This window comes from Papio anubis, chromosome 1 (genome assembly GCF_008728515.1).
Source record: "Papio anubis isolate 15944 chromosome 1, Panubis1.0, whole genome shotgun sequence".
NCBI lineage: Eukaryota > Metazoa > Chordata > Mammalia > Primates > Cercopithecidae > Papio > Papio anubis.
The window spans coordinates 37,131,209-37,150,439 of record NC_044976.1 but is presented as its reverse complement, the minus strand read 5'-3'; the positions used below and the strand labels follow the sequence as shown (position 1 = coordinate 37,150,439).

At 47.2% G+C, this 19,231-nt stretch overlaps 1 protein-coding gene and 1 non-coding gene across 3 annotated transcripts in view; one reads left to right on the top strand and one right to left on the bottom strand.

Moving 5' to 3' along the window:
• Window positions 1-3,445: 3,445 nt before the first annotated feature.
• RHBDL2 (rhomboid like 2) overlaps window positions 3,446-19,231 on the top strand; it is a 56,402-nt gene continuing 40,616 nt past the window's right edge. The window contains exon 1 of one of the 2 annotated variants that reach the window (XM_031667119.1): window positions 3,446-3,889. Coding sequence is in view for 1 of the 2 variants with exons in the window: in XM_031667116.1 (XP_031522976.1) it covers window positions 16,156-16,270 (115 nt within the window). In the remaining variant the exon portion in view is untranslated. Of the gene's footprint in view, window positions 3,890-13,484; window positions 16,271-19,231 lie in introns of those variants that run through there. The other variant, XM_031667116.1, reaches the window with a different exon arrangement.
• LOC116272052 lies at window positions 18,705-18,815 on the bottom strand. The gene has a single exon (XR_004180784.1). It is a non-coding gene; the product is annotated as a U6 spliceosomal RNA (small nuclear RNA).

The window sequence follows — 19,231 nt, the reverse complement described above, 5'->3', positions numbered from 1 at the left end:
AATTTATCTCCCTGAATGACCTCACCCACTCCCATGGCTTGAGTTGTCATCTCTGTGCAACTCCTGAATCTCTTTTTTCCAGCTGTTTGCTGACTCCTCCCCCCACCTCCCCATCCATTCTCTGCCTTGTTCTGTGCCTTGGGGCACCTTGCCCTCTGGCTTCTGGTTGAGTTTAGCTAAGGAGAGGAATCAGGAATAGGAAGCCGGAGACTAAAGTGATCGGGATATTCCTTATTCTGTTTCCATTCTGTTCCAGTGGGGGCTGCCTTCTCCACAACCGCGGCTCTGCCAGGGGTCCTTGTCCACAGCTCCAGCTCCCGCTGGACTCAGTGAATGTTGCATCTCCTTGTCCCTTCAGGCCTAAGGTTTCCCACTGTTGTTCATCCCGGGATGTTAAACATCTCTTAATGACTTCCTTTACCCTTCCCAGATCTTCAAATCTAGCTGAAGACGCCTTCTGCATCCTGCTGGTACCCTGACTGATACATAACTCCTATCTATCCCTGGAGCAACTGCTCCTTGAAATCTCCGCAGGTGCCCCTGACTCAACAGGTCCAGAACAGAATTCATTTCCCCCCAAATTGCTTTTCTTCCTGATCCTGATTTTTTTTTTTTTTTGAGATGGAGTCTCACTCTGTTGCCCAGGCTGTAGCGTAGTGGTGCCATCTCAGCTCACTGCAACCTCCGCCTTCCAGGTTCAAGCAATTCTCGTGCCTCAGCCTCCTCTGAGTATTGGGACTATAGGCACGTGCCACCGTGCCTGGCTAATTTTTTTGTATTTTTAGTAGAGATGGGGTTTCACCGTGTTAGCCAAGATGGTCTCGATCTCCTGAGCTCGTGATCCGCCCACCTTGGCCTCCCAAAGTGCTGGGATTACAAGCATGAGTCACTGCACCCAACCCTTTTTCTTTTGAGACAGAGTCTCGCTCTGTTGCCCAGACTGGAGTGCAATGGCGTGATCTCTGCTCACTGCAACCCCCGCCTCCTGGGTTCAAGCGATTCTCCTGCCTCAACCTCCTGAGTAGCTGGGATTACAGGCAGGCACCACCATGCCCAGCTAACTTTTGTGTTTTTAGCAGAGACAGGGTTTCACCATGTTGGCCAGGCTGGTCTCAAACTCCTGACCTCAAGTGGTCCACCCACCTCAGCCTCCCAAATTATTGGAATTACAGGTGTGAGCCACCGTGCCTGGCCATTCTTTCTGATTTCTCCATCTTATTTGTGGGCACCACTATCCACCTAGTTAGTTATTCCAGTTGGAAATCTTAGAGTCATCCTAGACTCCTCCCTTACTCATTAAGTCCCATCAATGGTACCCCCTTAGCATCTCTTGAATCTATTTCTTTCTCTCACTCCCACCCCCACTCCCTAGCCAATGCCTTGATAAGGCCTACATTATCACTTGCCCCGACTCATGCAAGCCTGACTGGTCTTCTTGCCTCTAGTCTTGCCCCCTTCAAACCCTTCTTTACATTGCAGGTCCCAGTGATTTTTATTTTTATTTTTTTAAGACAGGGTCTCACTCTGTCATCCAGGCTAGAGTGCTGTGGTGTAATCATAGCTCATTGCAGCCTCAACCTCTTGGGCTCAAGCTATCCTCTCACTGCAGCCTCTGGAATATAGCTGGGACTACATGTGCACACCACCATTGCCCGGATAATTAACAAAAAAATTTTTTTTGTAGAGACAGGTGCCACTATGTTGCTCAGGCTGGTCTCGAACTCCTGGGCTTAAGCAATCCTCCAGCCTTAACCTCCCGAAGTGCTGGGATTACAGGTGTGAGCCACCACACTTGGCCCCAGTGTTCTATTTTAAATGCAGTCTAATAGTTTGTGTCCCTTGTTTAAAGCTATCTGTGAGTAGCAGGGTGTGGTGTAGCACCTGTAATCCCAGTGTTTTGGGAGGTTGGGGCGGGAGGATCTCTTGAGGCCAGGAGTTCGTGATCACCGTGGGCAACATAGTGAAATTCCATCTCTACAAAAAATTTAAAAACTGGCTAGCCATGGTGTGCGTGCCTGTAGTCCCAGCTACACAGGATGCTGAAGTGGGAGGATCACTTGAGCCCAGCAGTTCAAGGCTGTTTCTTTTTCTTTTTCTTTTTTTTTTTTTGAGAGGGAGTCTGGCTCTGTCGCCCAGGCTGGAGTGCAGTGGCCGGATCTCAGATCACTGCAAGCTCCGCCTCCCGGGTTTACGCCATTCTCCTGCCTCAGCCTCCCCAGTAGCTGGGATTACAGGCGCCCGCCACCTCGCCCGGCTAGTTTTTTTTGTATTTTTTAGTAGAGATGGGGTTTCACCGTGTTAACCAGGATGGTCTTGATCTCCTGACCTCGTGATCCGCCCGTCTCGGCCTCCCAAAGTGCTGGGATTACAGTCTTGAGCCACCGCGCCCGGCCAAGGCTGTTTCAAGCTATGACTGCACCACCGCACTCTAGCCTGTGTAACTGAGAGAGATCCCATTTTTTTTTTTTTGAGATGTAATCTCACTCTGTCGCCCAGGCTGGAGTGCAGTGGTACAATCTCGGCTCACTGCAACCTCTGCCTCCCAGAGAGACCCTGTATTCCAACAAACAAACGAATGAACGAACAAACAAACAAATAAACACCTTTCTGTGACTCCCCAGAACCTATAGGACACAGTCCAAACCGTTTACCAAGGCACACAAGGCCCTTCCTGATCTGACACTCCCTACTTACAATTCTGAACGTTGAGTAGTTCCTGCTGAATTCCGTCCCTTCCCATGGCCTCTTCTGTCATCCTGTGCTCCCCTTCCCTGCTCACAATTCTGGAAAACCCCTGTTCATCTTTCAAAAGCCATCTTAACACTTCCACACAGCGGGAGTCCTCCCTGGTCCCTTCTGCCTGAATTTTTTTTTTTTTTTTGAGATGGAGTTTCGCTCTTGTTGCCCAGGCTGGAGTGCAATGGCGCGATCTTGGCTCACCGCAACCTCCACCTCCCGGGTTCAAGCGATTCTCCTGCCTCAGCCTCCTGAGTGGCTGGGATTACAGGCATGCACCACCATGCCTGGCTAATTTTGGATTTTTAGTAGAGACGGGGTTTCTCCGTGTTGATCAGGCTGGTCTTGAACTCCCACCTTCAGGTGATCCACCCGCCTCAACCTCCCAAAGCGCTGGGATTACAGGTGTGGGCCACTGCGCCTGGCCACCTTCTGCCCGAATCTTGAGCAGCGTCTACTTAGAGCTTCATTCTTTGTCTTCCTCGTAGAGTAGGAGGTCAGGGATCCCGTTAGTCTACCTCTTCATCCTCAGGGCCTCGCACAAGGCCAGTTATTCTCAAAATGCTTTGAATGAATAATCAGAGCTGGCAAAGCTATTTCACCAGGGGCCATGGCATCATCAATTCTTCCGTGGACTAAATCTCTGCTGAGGATCATCAAGTCACCCACCCTAGTGCCCAATACAGGCCTGGCTTCACACTGAAGCATAACCAAATGCAGAGTGATAGAGACCACCCAGTTGAGGTGTCAGAGAGCTGAGAGTGGAGAGCAGGCGACCCAGGCCTGAAGCAGGAGGGCAGGACTTGGAGGACGAATGGAGCTCAGTGCCCTGGAGAAAGAGTAGAGGCTGCCACCAGCTCCCTGGCTAAGACCCAAGCAGACGAAGGGGAGGGCTCATTCATCCAGGGCCAGCCCAGAAGCAAGACTGCCAAGCAGGCTGGCCCAGCCCGGCTGGGAGGGGATTTCCTCAGGCTCCCTCTTCCTGGGCTGGGCAGCTTTGGAACCTGTCTGGAGGATTTTTGTTTGGGGAGGGACTGAGGAGCACCTGGCAGAGAGGGAGCTTCAGGGCAGCGGGCAACCCCTTGGCCCAGGAAGCCTGGAACACAAGGACCGGCGGGCGTGGCCTGGGACGCCCCTACCTTGGTCTTTCAGGGTAAGATATGGGAGCTGGTGGGGAGTGGAGGGAGTCCCGTGTTAGGACAAGGGGGCAGCAGCAGGAAGTGCAGGGCCGAGGGTGCTGTGCAGGAAGGAGGAGGGACGTGTGGGGTGCTCCCTTGGTAACCCCTCTTCTGGAGTGACCTCCTGGTGTGGCCGCTTTGGATCCTACTACTTCCATTTTAAAAGCTGGCAGCATGTTGGGCCAAGAGTCAGGGGCTACCTTCCCGAGGGAAATGGCAGGGAAGGGCTGAGGATGGGGACAGGGTAATTTCATTCTTCTTCCCTGCCCTTCACACTGGCTTTCTCTCCAGCCATCACGTTCTCCCCAGCATCCCCTACCCTCCTAAGTTTTTCTAACTCCAACTAAGCCAGTTCCTAGCCCTTTGCTGACCTGGACACTGGAGACCACAGCCACGGAGACAGTCTCCACGTCTTCCTGCAAGGCGGCTCCTCCAGGGTTATTTGTTTCCTTCTTCCTGGTGTGGGTATCAGAGAGATTTCACTCAATGTTTCATTTATTCATTAGTGTTCATTTGTTTGTTCATCACTGTTTAAGCATACACCTGGATACTCTGGAGGGAGGGCTGCACAATTTCTGCTCCTCTTGGGAATAAGAAAACTGAAATTTATTCCTCAAACATTTGATGATTATCTACAAGCTGGTGGGCAGCATGGTAGAGTAGAAAATTATTTTGGAGTCACGGGGAGACTGGCTTTATATCCCATATTTTCTGTTTACCTCCCAAGCCTCGGTTTCCTCAGCTATAATTTTTTTTTTTTTAAAGAGACAGGGTCTTACTACATTGCCCAGCTATGTACAGTGGCTGATCATAGCTTACTACAACTTCAAACTCCCGTGCTCGAGCAGTCCTCTTGCCTCAGCTTCCTGAGTTAACTGAGCCACGGGGGCCAGCTCAAAATGATATATATATTTTTTTTTGAGATGGAGTCTTGCTCGTCGCCCAGGCTGTAGTGCAGTGGTGAGATCTCGGCTCACTGCAAGCTCCTCCTCGCGGGTTCATGCCATTCTCCTGCCTCAGCCTCCCGAGTAGCTGGGACTATAGGCGCCCGCCACCACACTCAGCTAATTTTTTGTATTTTTAGTAGAGACAGGGTTTCACCGTGTTAGCCAGGATGGTCTCGATCACCTGACCTCATGATCCGCTCACCTCGGCCTCCCAAAGTGCTGGGATTACAGGTGTGAGCCACCGCGCCCAGTCTCAAAATGATATTTTTATGAAGATGACAGGGAACAATGCATGTTGAATACCAAGCCTGGTGCCAGGCTCATTGTGGAGCCTTCCTAAACACCTGTGCTTTTCCCTTCCTCTTTGACCGCCTTCTTGCCATGCCTCTCCCTAACGAGCAACTCCCTCACCTTAGGCTTGTAAAGATATGCTAGACAACCCCTGGCCTTGAAAGCACGTAGGCAGAATGTAAACAGAACTGGCCAGTGACGGGGGAGTGGTGAAGGGAGAGGGAAGGCTGGGTTCCATGGCTCACTCCTGTAATCCCAGCATTTTGGGAGGCCAAGGCGGGAGGATTGCTTGAGTCCAGGAGTTCGAGACCAGCCTGGGCAACAAAATGAGGCCTTGTCTTTAAAAAATAAAATAAAAAGGAAGGGAAAGTCACATAGGCATGGGAGTAGGGAAGGTGTCAGGTGCTGGTTTGTGGTAAAAATACTGGACCAGGACTGAGTCCAGACATGCTGTGTTTCTGAATTTGCACACGCAACACTGAGCAAGTGATGGGAACCACCAATTCCTAAACTATGGATGCAGGCTAAGGGCTTTAAATGCATTCTCTTATTTAATCATAATCTTCTTATATTATTATTAACACCATTTCATAGATGGGGCAATGAAGATACAAACAGGTTAAGGGATTTGCCTAAGGTCACATGGCTAATAAGAAATGGATCCAGAATTCAAGTCTAGGTCAGACTCTAAACTCCATGCTTTTTGCTGTGGTGCTTGCTGTCTTTCAAGTTTCTCTGTATTAGAAAGACCGGGCTGGGGGCGGTGGCTCATGCCTAGTAGTCCGAACATTTTGGGAGGCTGAGGGAGGAGGATTGCTTGAAGCCAGGAGTTCAAAGCCAGCCTGGGCAACAAGTGAGACCCTATCTCAAAAAAAGAAGGCCTGGCATGGTGGCTCACACCTGTAATCCCAGCACTTTAGGAGGCCAAGGTAGGAGAATTGCTTGAGTCCAGTAGTTTGAGACTGGCCTGGGCAACACAGTGAGACCTCTTCTCTACAAAAAAAAAAAAAAAAACAAAATTAGCCTGGCGTGGTGGTGTGCGCCTGTAGTCTCAGCTACTTTGTTTTTTGAGACAGAGTCTCACTCTGTGGCCCAGGCTGGAGTGCAGTGGCGGCATCCCCAACTCAGTTGATTCTCTCACCTCAGCCTCCTGAATAGCTGGGACTATAGGTGCACACCATCATGCCCGGCTAACTTTTGTTGTTGTTGTATTTTTGGTAAAGACAAGGTTTCATCATGTTGCCCAGGATGGTCTCAAACTCCTGGACTCAAGGGATCCACCTGCCTTGGCCTCTCAAAGTGTGGGGATTACAGGCATGAGCCACTATGCTCGGCCTGTCTCAGCTACTTTGTAGGCTGAAATGGGAGGATCACTTGAGCCTGAGACGTCAAGGTTGCCGTGAGCTGAGATCAGGCCACTGCACTCCAGCCCGGGTGACAGAGCAAGACTATCTCCTCTCAAGGAAAAGAAAAAAAGAAAGATCAAAAGGGCATCAGCATTCCCCAACTACCTCCCTAGACACTGGTCGTTGACTTCCTGTAGATCTCCTGCTCTGGGCTGCTGCATCCAGACTCCTTCCCTGATTCGTTAACTCATTCACTCATTCCTACATCATTCATTAAATCAAGTGCTCTGTTTATCCCCTGAGACTGCAAGGTTTCAAAAGGACAGAGATCATGGGCATGATCCTGTTCATTCAGTTTTATAATCCTGTTCGTTCAGCACCTCATTCATTCCTGATACAAAAATTTTCAATGAATTCTTTGTGAGTAAATAAATTTGACAAATGTTTACTGATGCATTCCATGGACTAGGTAATAGGGAGTCAAAGATGAGTAACGTGGAAGTCCTGTCCTCAGAATGCTCACAGCCTTGTAGAGGAGACAGTTATTATACAAAGAAGACAATGATGCTCTAGACACAAGCAGAGGTTGCTGACGGAACTAAGAAAAGCATTTAATTCTACCATGCATCCGCAGTACCTAACACAATGCTAAGTACATATTAGATGGTCAATAAGGCTTTGCAGAGAAGTTGTAAAGGACAGAGTCTTTTAGTTTTGTTTTTTTATTAAAATTTTTTCTTTTTCTTTTCTTTAACTTGATCCTAAATGTGATAGTAAGGAACAGAGTCTTAAAGGGGGTGTTAATACTTCCCTGAGACAACAAATGGGGCGGGGGGGAAGATGTTCTAGCAGAGGGAGGAGCTCATGAAAAGACCTCGTGGAGAGTGGGAGCTGGAACTGCTAGGGGCTCAGTGTGGCTGGGGCATAGGGTGTATTTGGGGAAATGGAAAGAAATGAAGGTGGAAAAATAGGAAGGGTTCAGGTCATGAGGCCTTTCTGTGCCTCATTAAGGAACCTAGGCTTTAAACTAAGGACATTGGATACCCATTGAAAAGATTTTGGCCAGGTATGGTGGCTCACGCCTCTAATCCCAGCACTTTGGGAGACTGAGGCGGGTGGATCACAAGGTCAGGAGTTCGAGACCAGTCTGGCCAATGTGGTGAAACCCAGTCTCTACTAAAAAACAACAACAACAACAACAAAAACCCCCCAAAATTAGCTGGGTATGGTGGTGTGTACCTGTAGTCTCAGTCACTTGGGAGGTTGAGGGAAGAGAATCGCTTGAATGCAGGAGGCAGAGGTTGCAGTGAGCCAAGATCACGCCACCGTACTCCAGCCTGGGCAACAGAGCGAGACACTGTCTCAAAAAAAAAAATTTAGCAATGAGAGTGACACCACCTGATTTGCATTTCAGAAGTGAGGCTGATGTGTGGGGGCCGAGGATATGATGACGCCAAGGTTTTCAGACCTGATGGGTCCCCACCTATCTATGGAAATTAATCTTCCTTTTTAAGACTTCATCATGGTTTGTTCATGAAGGGTCTCTTGAGTTGGCCTGTTCCTGAGGACTGGTACTTTATCCTCAGCTCTATACTGGGTCACAGCGAATCTGTTCCTTCTAATAAAAGTCTTGAAATTTATGAATACTTTACTTTTGTATAATCTGGAATAAGTTCAAGGATATTACTTGCAGTACCTTGTGCTATCCTACGCCAGAGAGCTACAGATGGAGTTGTAGAAGGGTTTCCAGGAATTATATCTCGCTCCAAATGTGTCCAGGGAGGGTGTGTCAAACTAGCCAGTGGTCCTGGAATTGGGGATGCAGGGGGCACGGTATAACATTAAAGGAATCCATTTCCAGATTCTCAACTTCTGCAGGGACTTTTGCCTAAAAGTCATCTGCTTGTCTGGATTCTTTTAAGTTCTGCTTTTCAACTCTGTTTTCATTGTTTCTCTTCTTTGGCTTTATAAGAAAGTTACACCTCTGTCCATCCCAAATTCATTGAACAAGGTCTATTGTTCAAAATGACAGTTAGAGAATGCTCTGTTCCTGAGAGATAGCAAGTAAAGAGAGATCAGGCAGGAGAAACTAAAGGGTGCTGTGTTTCTACTACAGACTCGTAGTATTTGTTTTATTTAAGAATATTCGGCCAGGCTCAGTGGCTCTTGCCTGTAATCCCAGCACTTTGGGAGGCCAAGGCGGGCTGATCACCTGAGGTCAGGAGTTTGAGACCAGCCTGACCAACATGGAGAAACCCCGTCTCTACTAAAAATACAAAACTAGCTGGGTCTAGTGCTGGGTGCCTGTAATCCCAGCTACTCAGGAGGCTGAGGCAGGAGGATTGCTTGAACCCGGGAGGTGGGCGTTGCAGTGAGCCAAGATCACGCCATTGCACTCCAGCCTGGGTGATAAGAGCAAAACTTCATCTCAAAAAAAAAAAAAGAAAAGAAAAGAAAAGAAAAGAATCCTTGTTCACCAGGTGCGGTGGCTCACGCCTATAATTCTAGCACTTTGGGAGGCCGAGTTGGGTGGATGACTTGAGGTCAGGAGTTCGAGACCAGCCTGGCCAACATGGTGAAACCTCGTCTCTACTAAAAATACAAAAATTGCCAGGTGCAGTGGCTCACGCTTGTAATCCCAGCACTTTGGGAGGCCAAGGTGGGTGGATCACGAGTCAGGAGCTCAAGACTAGCCTGGCCAACATGGTGAAATCCCATCTCTACTAAAAATACAAAAATTAGCTGGGTGTGGTGGTGGGTGCCTGTAATCCCAGCTATTTGGGAGGCTGAGGCAGGAGAATCGCTTGAACCCAGGAAGTGGAGGTGGCAGTGAGCTGAGATCGCACCATTGCACTCCAGCCTGGGCAATAGAGCAAGACTGTGTCAAAAAAAAAAAAAAAAAGAAAAAAGAAAAAGAAAAAAAAAGAAAAGAAAAGAAAAGAAAAGAAAAAAAAAATCAATTACTTTGGCATCCTTTGTTGAAAATCAATTGATCTATCAATCAATTTCGGCAATCTCTGTTCTGTTCTATTGATATATATGTCTATTCTTAGGCCAATACCATTGTTACTTTATAGTAAGTCTTGCCACCGGGTAGTATAAGTCTTTCAACTTGGTTCTTCTTTTTTAAAATTGTTTTTACTATTGAAGGTCTTTTGTATTTCCAAATACATTTTAGTATCAGCATGTCAATTTCTACAAAAAGCCTGCTGAGATTTTTATGAAAAGTGCATTGTATCAGCCTGGGTGACAAGAGCAAAACTCCGTCTCAAAAAAAAAAAAACAAAAAACCCAAAAAAACAAAAATTAGCTGGGCGTGGTGGCACGCGCCTATAATCCCAGCTACTCAGGAGGCTGAGGCAGGAGAATCGCTTGACCCCAGGAGATGGAGGTTGGAGTGAGCCAAGGTCATGCTGCTGCACTCCAGCCTGGGCAACAGAGTGAGACTCCATCTCAAAAAAACCCCAAAAAACCAACAAACCAAAAGAAATTCTTGTTTATTCAACCTGAGGAAGCTGATTAAGTAAAGCCAGAAAATAAAAAATAAAAATAAATAAAAATACTTGTTTAGACTGGGCACAGTGGCTCATTCCTGCAATCCCAGCACTTAGGAAGGTCGAAGTGAGAGGATCACTTGAGCCCAGGAGTTTGAATCCAGCCTGGGTAATGTGACGAGACCTCGTCTCTATAAGATTTGCCGGGCATGGTGGCAGGTGCCTGTGGTCCTAGCTATTTGGGAGGCTGAGGTGGGAGGATATCTTGAGCTCAAGAGGTCGAAGCTTCAGTGAGCTGGGTTTGCATCACTGCACTTCAGCCTGGGCAATAAAGCAAGACCCTGTCTCAAAACAAAACAAAACAAAACCCAAATAGGGCCAGGTGTGGTGGCTCATGTAACCTCAATACTAAGGGAGACCGTGGCGGGCAGATCGCTTGAGCTCAGTTTGAGAGTTTGAGACCAGCATGGGAAACATGGCTAAACTCTATCTCTACCAAAAAATACAGAAGTTAGCCAGGTGTGGTGGTGCACACCTGTAATCTCAGCTACTTGAGAGGCTAAAGTGGGAGTATCGCTTGAACCCGGGAGACAGAGGTTATAGTGAGCTGAGATCATGCCACTGTGCTCCAGCCTGGGTAACAGAATGAGACCCTGTCTCAAAACAAAACAAAATGAAAAATTTGCTCAATGCTAATTATGTGCCAGACACTGTTCTAAGGGTTTTACAGATAATAAACTAATTCAATACTCATACTGAATCTATAAAGTAGACATTTACCACCCTCCTTTTACAGATGATGCTCCCAAGGCACAAAGAGGTTTAATAAGTTGCCCAAGGTCACAGAGGTGTTAAGTGGTGAAATCAGAATTTGAATTCCAGACACCTTTGAATTCCTCTAGAAATTGTGCTTTTAGTCATTATGCTATATTAAACTTAAGTGCTTTAGCTCTTTATTTATGTATTATAAAATTAGAATTGAGACATGAGCCAGTTGTCATGGGGATGCAAATTAATGCATTTATGGAACCTTTTAAAAATAAAGGTAGATTTTCTTATGGACAGAAAATCTGTTTGATTTGGCTAATTGGTTTGACAGTGAGGACAGACTTTGCCAACTGGATTATGTGGTAGACATTTTCTATAAACTGAACAAATAAAATCTGTAGCTCTAAGGTTTGGATGAAAATATATTTAAAACATGTCTCTAACAAAGAGTATGACAAAAGATTTGATCTTGGAGCTGATTTTAACTTGTAAAAAATAATTGTAGTTATTAACCTTTAAAATGTATGAGAGAGAACAGAGCTTCTTAAATTTTTTTTTTTTTTTTTGAGACTGAGCCTAGCTCTGTCACCCAGGCTGGAGTGCAGTGGTGTGATCTCAGCTCACTGCAACCTCCGCCTCCTGGGTTCCAGTGATTCTCCTGCCTCAGCTTCCTGAGCAGCTGGGATTACAGGTGCCCACCACCACGCCTGGCTAATTTTTTTGTATTTTTAGTACAGACGGGGTTTCACTATGTTGGCCAGGCTGGTCTTGAACTCCTGACCTCATGATCTTCCGGCCTCTTCCTCCCAAAGTGCTGGGATTACAAGTGTGAACCACCACGCCTGGCCATTTTATTTTTATTTATTTATTTATTTTTGAGACAGTCTTGCTCTGTCATCCAGGCTAGAGTGCAGTGGCACAATCTCTACTCACTGCAACCTCTGCCTCCTAAGTTCAAGTGATTCTCTTGCCTCAGCCTCCTGAGTAGCTGGGATTACAGGCACCCTCCATAATACCTGGCTAATTTTTTGCGTTTTTCATAGAGACGGGGTTTTGCCACATTGGCAGGCTGGTCTCGAACTCCTGGCCTCAAGTGATCCACCAGCCTCGGTTTCCCAAAGTGCTGGGATTATATGCATAAGCCACCACACCTGACATTCTTAAAAATTTTATGGGGATTTATGAACAAAAGATTGTGAAGACTTGTGGGCCCAGCTCGGTGGCTCACTCCTGTAATCCCAGCACTGTTGGAGGCCAAAGGGGGTGGATCATTTGAGGTCAGGATTTTGAGACCAGCCCGGCCTACAAATGAAAACCCGTCTCTACTAAAAATACAAAAATCAGCCAGGCATAGTGATGGGCACTTGTAATCTCAGCTACTCGGGAGGCTAAGGCAGGAGAATCGCTTGAACCCAGAAGGCGGGGAGGTTGCAGTGAGCCGAGATCGCACCACTGCACTCCAGCCTGGGCAACAGAGCAAGACTCCATCTCTTAAAAAAAAAAAAAAAAAAAAATTGTGAAGACCTGTGGTGTATGACACCGATAAACATTGCCGGCCACGTGTTTGCTGGCGGGGATGAGGTTTCTGGTTAGGTGAGGGGAAGTGGTTTATCCGTAGGTAAGCAGGGGCAGAATTAGAGCAAGGACCAGGATTTTCTGACTCCTGCAATGTCGGAGCTCTTTCCATGATACTTCCCTTTTCCTTCCTTCTCCATTCGTGTGATTGTTAATTCAGCAAACACTTGCTGAGAAATATTTTCTGCTTTTGTGGAGCTCATATTCTAGCAGAAGGAGACAGACAATAAATAAACTAACTATTTTTAGATAATGGTAAGTGCTGGGAGCATAGAAGTGGGGAAATGTAGTAGAGTCTATAGGGGTGTGGGAAGGCAAGGGCAGGGGAGACTTCCTAGGGACGTGCTACGGGTTATGAAGGACCAAGACCAACCTTGTGTGTGTGCGTTGTAGGGAATGGGGAGGGCTAGGTAGAAGAAATAGCAAGTACAAAGACTTTGAGGCAGGAGAGGATTCGGTGTGTTCCAGGAACAGAAAGACGCCGCTGTGGCTGCAGCACTGAGTCGTCGGGAGAAAGAAGTAGAAAGGGAGTTCCACAAAGAAGGTAGGAGCTGGGTCATACAGGATCTTATCACTTGACGTCAGGATCCTATATTTATCCCAAAGACAATGGGAAACCATTGAAGGATTTTTAAGCTGAGAGTTGATACACTCTGATTCACGGTTTTGTTTTGTTTCATATTGGAGGGAGGCAGGAGTGGAAACAGAGTGAAGACTAATTTGGGAGGGCATTTTCGGGTCAGATATCAGTAATCTACTCAACGGAAGAATACAAAGATGAACAATGTGAATGGAAAGAAAGGCAGAATGGTACGAGATGTCATTCTGTCTTCTGGTTCTGATGAGGCATGCTGGTAGCTATTACTGTGTAACAGATCACCCCAAAATTTAGTGACTCAAAACAAGAATGGGTGTGGTGGCTCACGCCTATAATTCCAGCACTTTGGGAGGCCAAGGGGGGTGGATCGCCTGAGCTCAGGAGTTCAAGACCAGCTTGGGCAACATGGTGAAACCCCGTCTCTACAAAAAATACAAAAATTAGTCAGGCATGGTGGTGCTCACCTGTAGTCCCAGCTACTCAGGAGGCTGAGGCACAAGAGTCCCTTGAACCAGGGAAGTGGAGCTTACAGTGAGCTGTGTTTCTGCTACTGCACTCCATCCTGGGAGACAGAGTCAGACCTCGTCTCAAAACAAACAAATAACAGAAAAACCAAGACTCATTTTATTTTGTCATAATTCTGTAAGTCAGGGGTTTGAGCAGGGTTCCGCTGAGCAGTTCTCCATGTAGTCATAGCTAGGGTCATTCATAGCTGTATTCAACTGGTGGATGAGCTGGGCTGGTAGGTCAAGGAGGTTCCATTAATAGGTCTGGCACCTTGGTGCTTTTCTTTATTTTCACATGACTTTTTCTTTTTTTTAAATCAGGCAACCTCCTGAGCCGGAGCAGGCTCAGAGAGACTCCTACCTTCGTGCTCTTCTACATGGCCTCTCTCTCCATGTGGGCACCTTGGGCTTCCTCATAGTATGGTGGCCTCCAGATAGTCAACCTTCTTATATGGTGTTAGGCTTCAAAGCGGAAGCATTCCCAAAGGAGCAAAAGTGGAGACTGCATAGCTGTTAAGGCCTGGCGCTGCAAAGTACCCAGCACACCTTCTGCCACGTAGTAATGGTCAAAACCAGTCACAGGGCTGGCCCAGACTTAAGGAGAGGAGAAACAAACCCAAACCATATCTCTTGGTGAGAGGAATGGAAAATTATATGCTCCATCTTTAGTCTACCATACTTGGCTTCTGGGAACTGAATAGCCCTAACCATGCTGATGGCGCTGACCCACTTTTAAATCTAAACCACAGTATGCTATGTTGGAACAATTTATAGGTCTTTATTCCCCACTGAATAGAGAGGGCCTGGAGAACAGGAGGTGGTTTCTTTTTCTTTCCATTTTTTTTTTCCCCATGTGTTTTCAGAATGTAACACATACAAGGCATTCAGGGAATGCTACCATTGGATGCACACATCACATAAGCATTCACTGGTTGTCGAAACATGGTGTATATAAGAATCCCTGGGAGCTGTTAAAAATGCATGCAGATTTCTGAACAAGACCTGAGCCCAGGCCCTCTGAATCCAAATCTCTAGGGCAGAAGTTTTCAGTCTTGGCTGCACATGAAAAGACATGAGTGCCAGGCCTTCACCCCAGAGACCCAGTTTCTGTCGATCTGGGGTGAGCTCAAACACATTTAAGTCTCCTCAGATGATTCTAATGTGAGGCCAGGGTGAAGAACCAGTGCCCTAGGATTAGAACCAGCCATCTCTGCTAACCTCCCCAGATGATTCTGGTGCAGGTGGTCCATGACAGGGTGACCAACACCCTTGGCTTGCTCCGATTTTAGCACTAAAAGTCGCACATTCCGAGAAACTCCTAGTCCTGTGCAAGCCAGATGGTTGGTCATTATCAATGGACCACTATTGAAAAAAAATTCTAGATGAGGCAGTGAAAGCCTTTTTTGAAAAATGCTCACAAATATCTATTGAAAGCCATGATTTTGTCTCCTTACTTAAGGGCCTGAGCCAACTGTCCTTGAATTAAGGGGTAAGTGCCTCACGGTCACTGTTTTCCTTCAGCCTTGTGCTCTGGTGTGCTAGGTCTGTTAACTCATGCAAATAATGTGTCTGTCTTTGAGAATTCTTTCAGACTATATCCCTTAGTGCACACACCACAGCTTTGAAGGCCCAATCACAACCAACAAAGATGATGTGTTTAGGATAATACGAGATACAGGATGAAATTCCTATGTCTTCTACACCAGTGTGTATTATTATCACCATCACAAATACTTATAACAGGGTACACAAATATATGTAATATGTTACATAGCTGTGGGGTGGCCCAGACTCTGGTCTGAGGTTCCTGGGTTTGTGCTCCAGCTTTGCTGTCACTAGGTATGTAATCATGGATGCCTCTTTTTTGCCCTAGTTGTTCACCTACAAAATGGGAATAATAAAGATGTCTTCTTCACAGAGCAGATGGGAGGATCCAGAAAATAATATAAGCGAAAGTGGTTCTGTAGAGTGAGAAGGCTGAGGTATTGTGATGGTCTTTGAATGGGAGGGACTTGAAGAAATGATTCCGTGAGAGGCCCTGCACGTGACTGGGGTTCTCTCTGGTCCCCCTACCCTGAACCACAGCCCACCCGTGAAGTTTCAAGGAAGAAGCTTTTGACACGGAGTGGACCATGGAGAGAGCTCAGGAAGCAGAGTTGTCTACCTTAGTTGCCCTAACTGCTGAGGTCAAGTGTGCTTTGCTTCAGGAGAAAGCAAAGCTTTTGGAAATGGGCGTTTGTGAAGGCATTTTTTGTTTTTAAATCTTTTGCCTATTTATTCCAAGTGTATCCTCAGAAACGTAGCCAAAAGAAAACAACCACAACCACAAACCTGTAATATTGAAAAGCCAGTTCTTAATTTCTGTAGCTAAAAAAGCATCCTTTCAGGCTGTAACCTCAGAGAGATTGCTGCAGGCCTCTGACATAATGACGGTTTGCAGTGTGATGAAGGAGGCTGCTAAGCTCTGTGGCCCAGAGGCCCAATCCTGGCCTCTCCAATTACCCAGGCGCCTAGCAACACCACCAAAAGTCTCCATGCCAGGCCCAGCTGGGCAGCAATTGGCTACACCCAGCACAGCCCACTGCCCAGCCTCCTGAGCTTCCCAGCCACATCAAGGCTGGTCTCAGCCCCGGCAGGGGCCCGCCTGGTACCAACGAATGGGTGGGGCCAGCTGTTTAGAAAAAACAATTCAGATATTTAAAAGCTCCCTGTTTGAATGCAGCTAGGCAAGTGGCACAAGCTCACAACTAAAAGTGTCTGCCATGGAAAAGGAGTTGTTGTAAGGGTGTTGGCCTTGCCAGGGCCCTTCTGGGTGAGGCGAAGAAGGGAAGGTGAGCCTAATTTAGTCTTCCGGCTTCTCAAAGAGGCAAATGCTTTTCCCGTCTTGGACGCTTGTGTCCACCTAGAGTCCTCGTGGTAGCAGTGGGGATGGTGGGAATTCCCAGCCCCATCTTCCCCCAGGGGTCATGACCTGCCAAGTCCTCTACAGCTTCCGTTCGGGAATTCCCAGGGACTAGTCTGGGACTGTCTAGGCAGCTGGAGGAAAAAGAGGGAGATAAGAGTACAGGAAAGGATGGGATGACAATAACCAAAAAGAAGACTCACACTTCTTTTGTTTAATTTTTTTTTAAATTTTTATGTATTTAGTTTTTGGAGACAGGGTTTTGCTCTGTCACCCAGGCTAGAGTGCAAGTGGCACCATTGTAGCTCGCTGCAATCTTGAACTCCCTGTTTCAAGCGATCCTCCTGCCTCAGCCTCCCGAGTACCTGGAAGTGCAGCTGTGCACACCACTGCCCCTGGCAAACTTTAATTTTTAAATTTCTTTTTGTAGGGAAAGGCTTTCACTGTGTTGGCCAGGCTGGTCTCAAACTCCTGGCCTCAAGCAATCCTCCCGCCTCTGTCTCTCAAAGTGCTAGGATTACAGGCATGAGCCACCAGGCCTGGTCCATTCTTTCTTATTTAATTTTTTTTTTTAATGTGGCCAGGGCAGTGGCTCATGCCTGTAATCCCAGCATGCTGGGAGGCCGAGGTGGGCAGATCACCTGAGGTTGGGAGTTCGAGATCAGCCTGACCAACATGGAGAAACCCCGTCTCTACTTAAATACAAAATTAGCTAGGTGTGGTGGCACATGCCTGTAATCCCAGCTACTCAGGAGGGTGAGGCAGGAGAATCTCTTGAACTTGGGAGGCGGAGGTTTCGGTGAGCCGATATTATGCCATCGCACTCCAGCTTGAGCAACAAGAGCAAAACTCTGTCTCAAAAAAAAAAAAAAAAAGGGCGCGGTGGCTCATGCCTGTAATTCCAGCACTGTGGGAGGCCAAGGGGGGCGGATCATGAAGTCAGGAGATCGAGACCATCCTGGCTAACACGGTGAAACCCTGTCTCTACTAAAAATACAAAACAATTAGCTGGGCGTGGTGGCGGGCGTCTGTAGTCCCAGCTACTCGGGAGGCTGAGGCAGGAGAATGGCGTGAACCTGGGAGGCAGAGTTTGCAGTGAGCCGAGATCGCGCCACTGCACTCCAGCCTGGGTGACAGAGCGAGACTCCGTCTCAAAAAAAAGAAAAAAAACCAATTTTACGTTTTAAAATCTTAAATTTATTTATTTATTTTTGAGACAGGATCTTGCTCTGTTGCCAAGGCTGGAGTAAATTTTTATTTTTAACTCTAATCCCATGACAGATAAAGAAGTACCTTTCTATAACACTTGCTGCATAGAAATCACAGGGGCTGTGGAACATGCGGGGGCTTTGGAGTCAGGCGCCCGGACTCTTGTCCCAGCCTTCCCCTCATTAGCTGTGAGACCTTGAGCAAATTACTTTGGTAACCTGGGTTTCTTTATCCTTAAAATGGGAATGTTATTACCCTGCCTTACAAAGTGGTAAAAATTAATGAAAAGAATGCTCATAAAGTTTGGCCTGGAAGTTGGCACACAGTAAGTGTTTATTATTCTAGTAGCTCTTTATTATCTTATTTGATTTTTACCACAATTTTGTAAGATGCTCAGGGCAGAGGTGAGCTCTGTTTTACAGCTGAGGAAACTGAGGCCCAGTGAAAAACTAAATGTGGATGCCAGGAGTAGAATTCAGGTCTTTACAGTGTCAAACACAAGGCAGGCTATTCTTCAAAGGCAGATGGCAAGTCCTTTTTTTGGTAGCCATTGTGACACGGCGGCTTCACAGCGATGGTGCCCTGTGATGGTAGAATGATAATGGAAGGGGTGCGGCCGTGCAGAGGAAAAGTCGGTAGGAGGCTCTTTTCTTTCTTTCTTTTCTTTTTTTTTTTTTTTTGGAGATGGAGTCTCGCTCTGTTACCCAGGTTGGAGTACAGTGGTGGCGCGACCTCAGCTCACCGCAAGCTCCGCCTCCCAGGTTCACGCCATTCTCCTGCCTCAGCCTCCCGAGTAGCTGGGACTACAGGCACCCACCCTCCCACCACTCCCAGCTAATTTTTTGTATTTTTAGTAGAGACAGGGTTTCACCATGTTGGTGAGGCTGGTCTCGATCTCCCGACCTCATGATCCACCTGCCTTGGCCTCCCAAAGTGCTGGGATTACAGGTATGAGCCACCGCGCCTGGCCTGGTAGAAGGCTCTTTTCAACATAAAGTCACACGAAGACTTAGTCAATGTGTGGTTGGAATTCCTCCTTCCCCCTTTTGCCTCCCCTCTTTCTCTCCCTCCTCTCTTTCTCTCCCTCTCTCTTTCCCTCCCTTTCTTCCAGAAGCATTCCTTTTTAAAAAACTGTTTTTAAAATAACTCTGCTGTTTTGTATGGAATGCTTCATGAATTTGCGTGTCATCCTTGTGCAGGGGCCGTGCTCATCTTCCCGTGCGTATCGGTCCAGTTTTTAGTGTATGTGCTGCTGAAGCGAGCACCACAAGCATTCTTTTATTGATTGATTGATTGAGCTAAGGTCTTGCTCTATCACTCAGGATGGAGTGTAGTGCCATGATCTTGGCTCACTGCAACCTCCACCTCCCGGGTTCAAGTGATTCTCCTGCCTCAGCCTCCCTAGTAGCCGTGACTACAGTCACGCATCACCATGCCTGGCCAATTTTTTTTTTTTTTTTGTATTTTAGTAGAGACGTGGTTTTACCATGTTGGCCAGGCTGGTCTTGAACTCCTGACCTCAGGTGATCCACCCACCTTGGCCTCCCAAAGTGCTAGGATTACAGGCGTGAGCCCTGTACCTGGCCCTGGTTAATTTTTGCTAATTTTTTTGGCAAAGCCAGTCTGGGGAACTTCTGGTCTAGTTCACGGTGCAGCTGAGAGAGCTGTGGCTCAGAGCCAG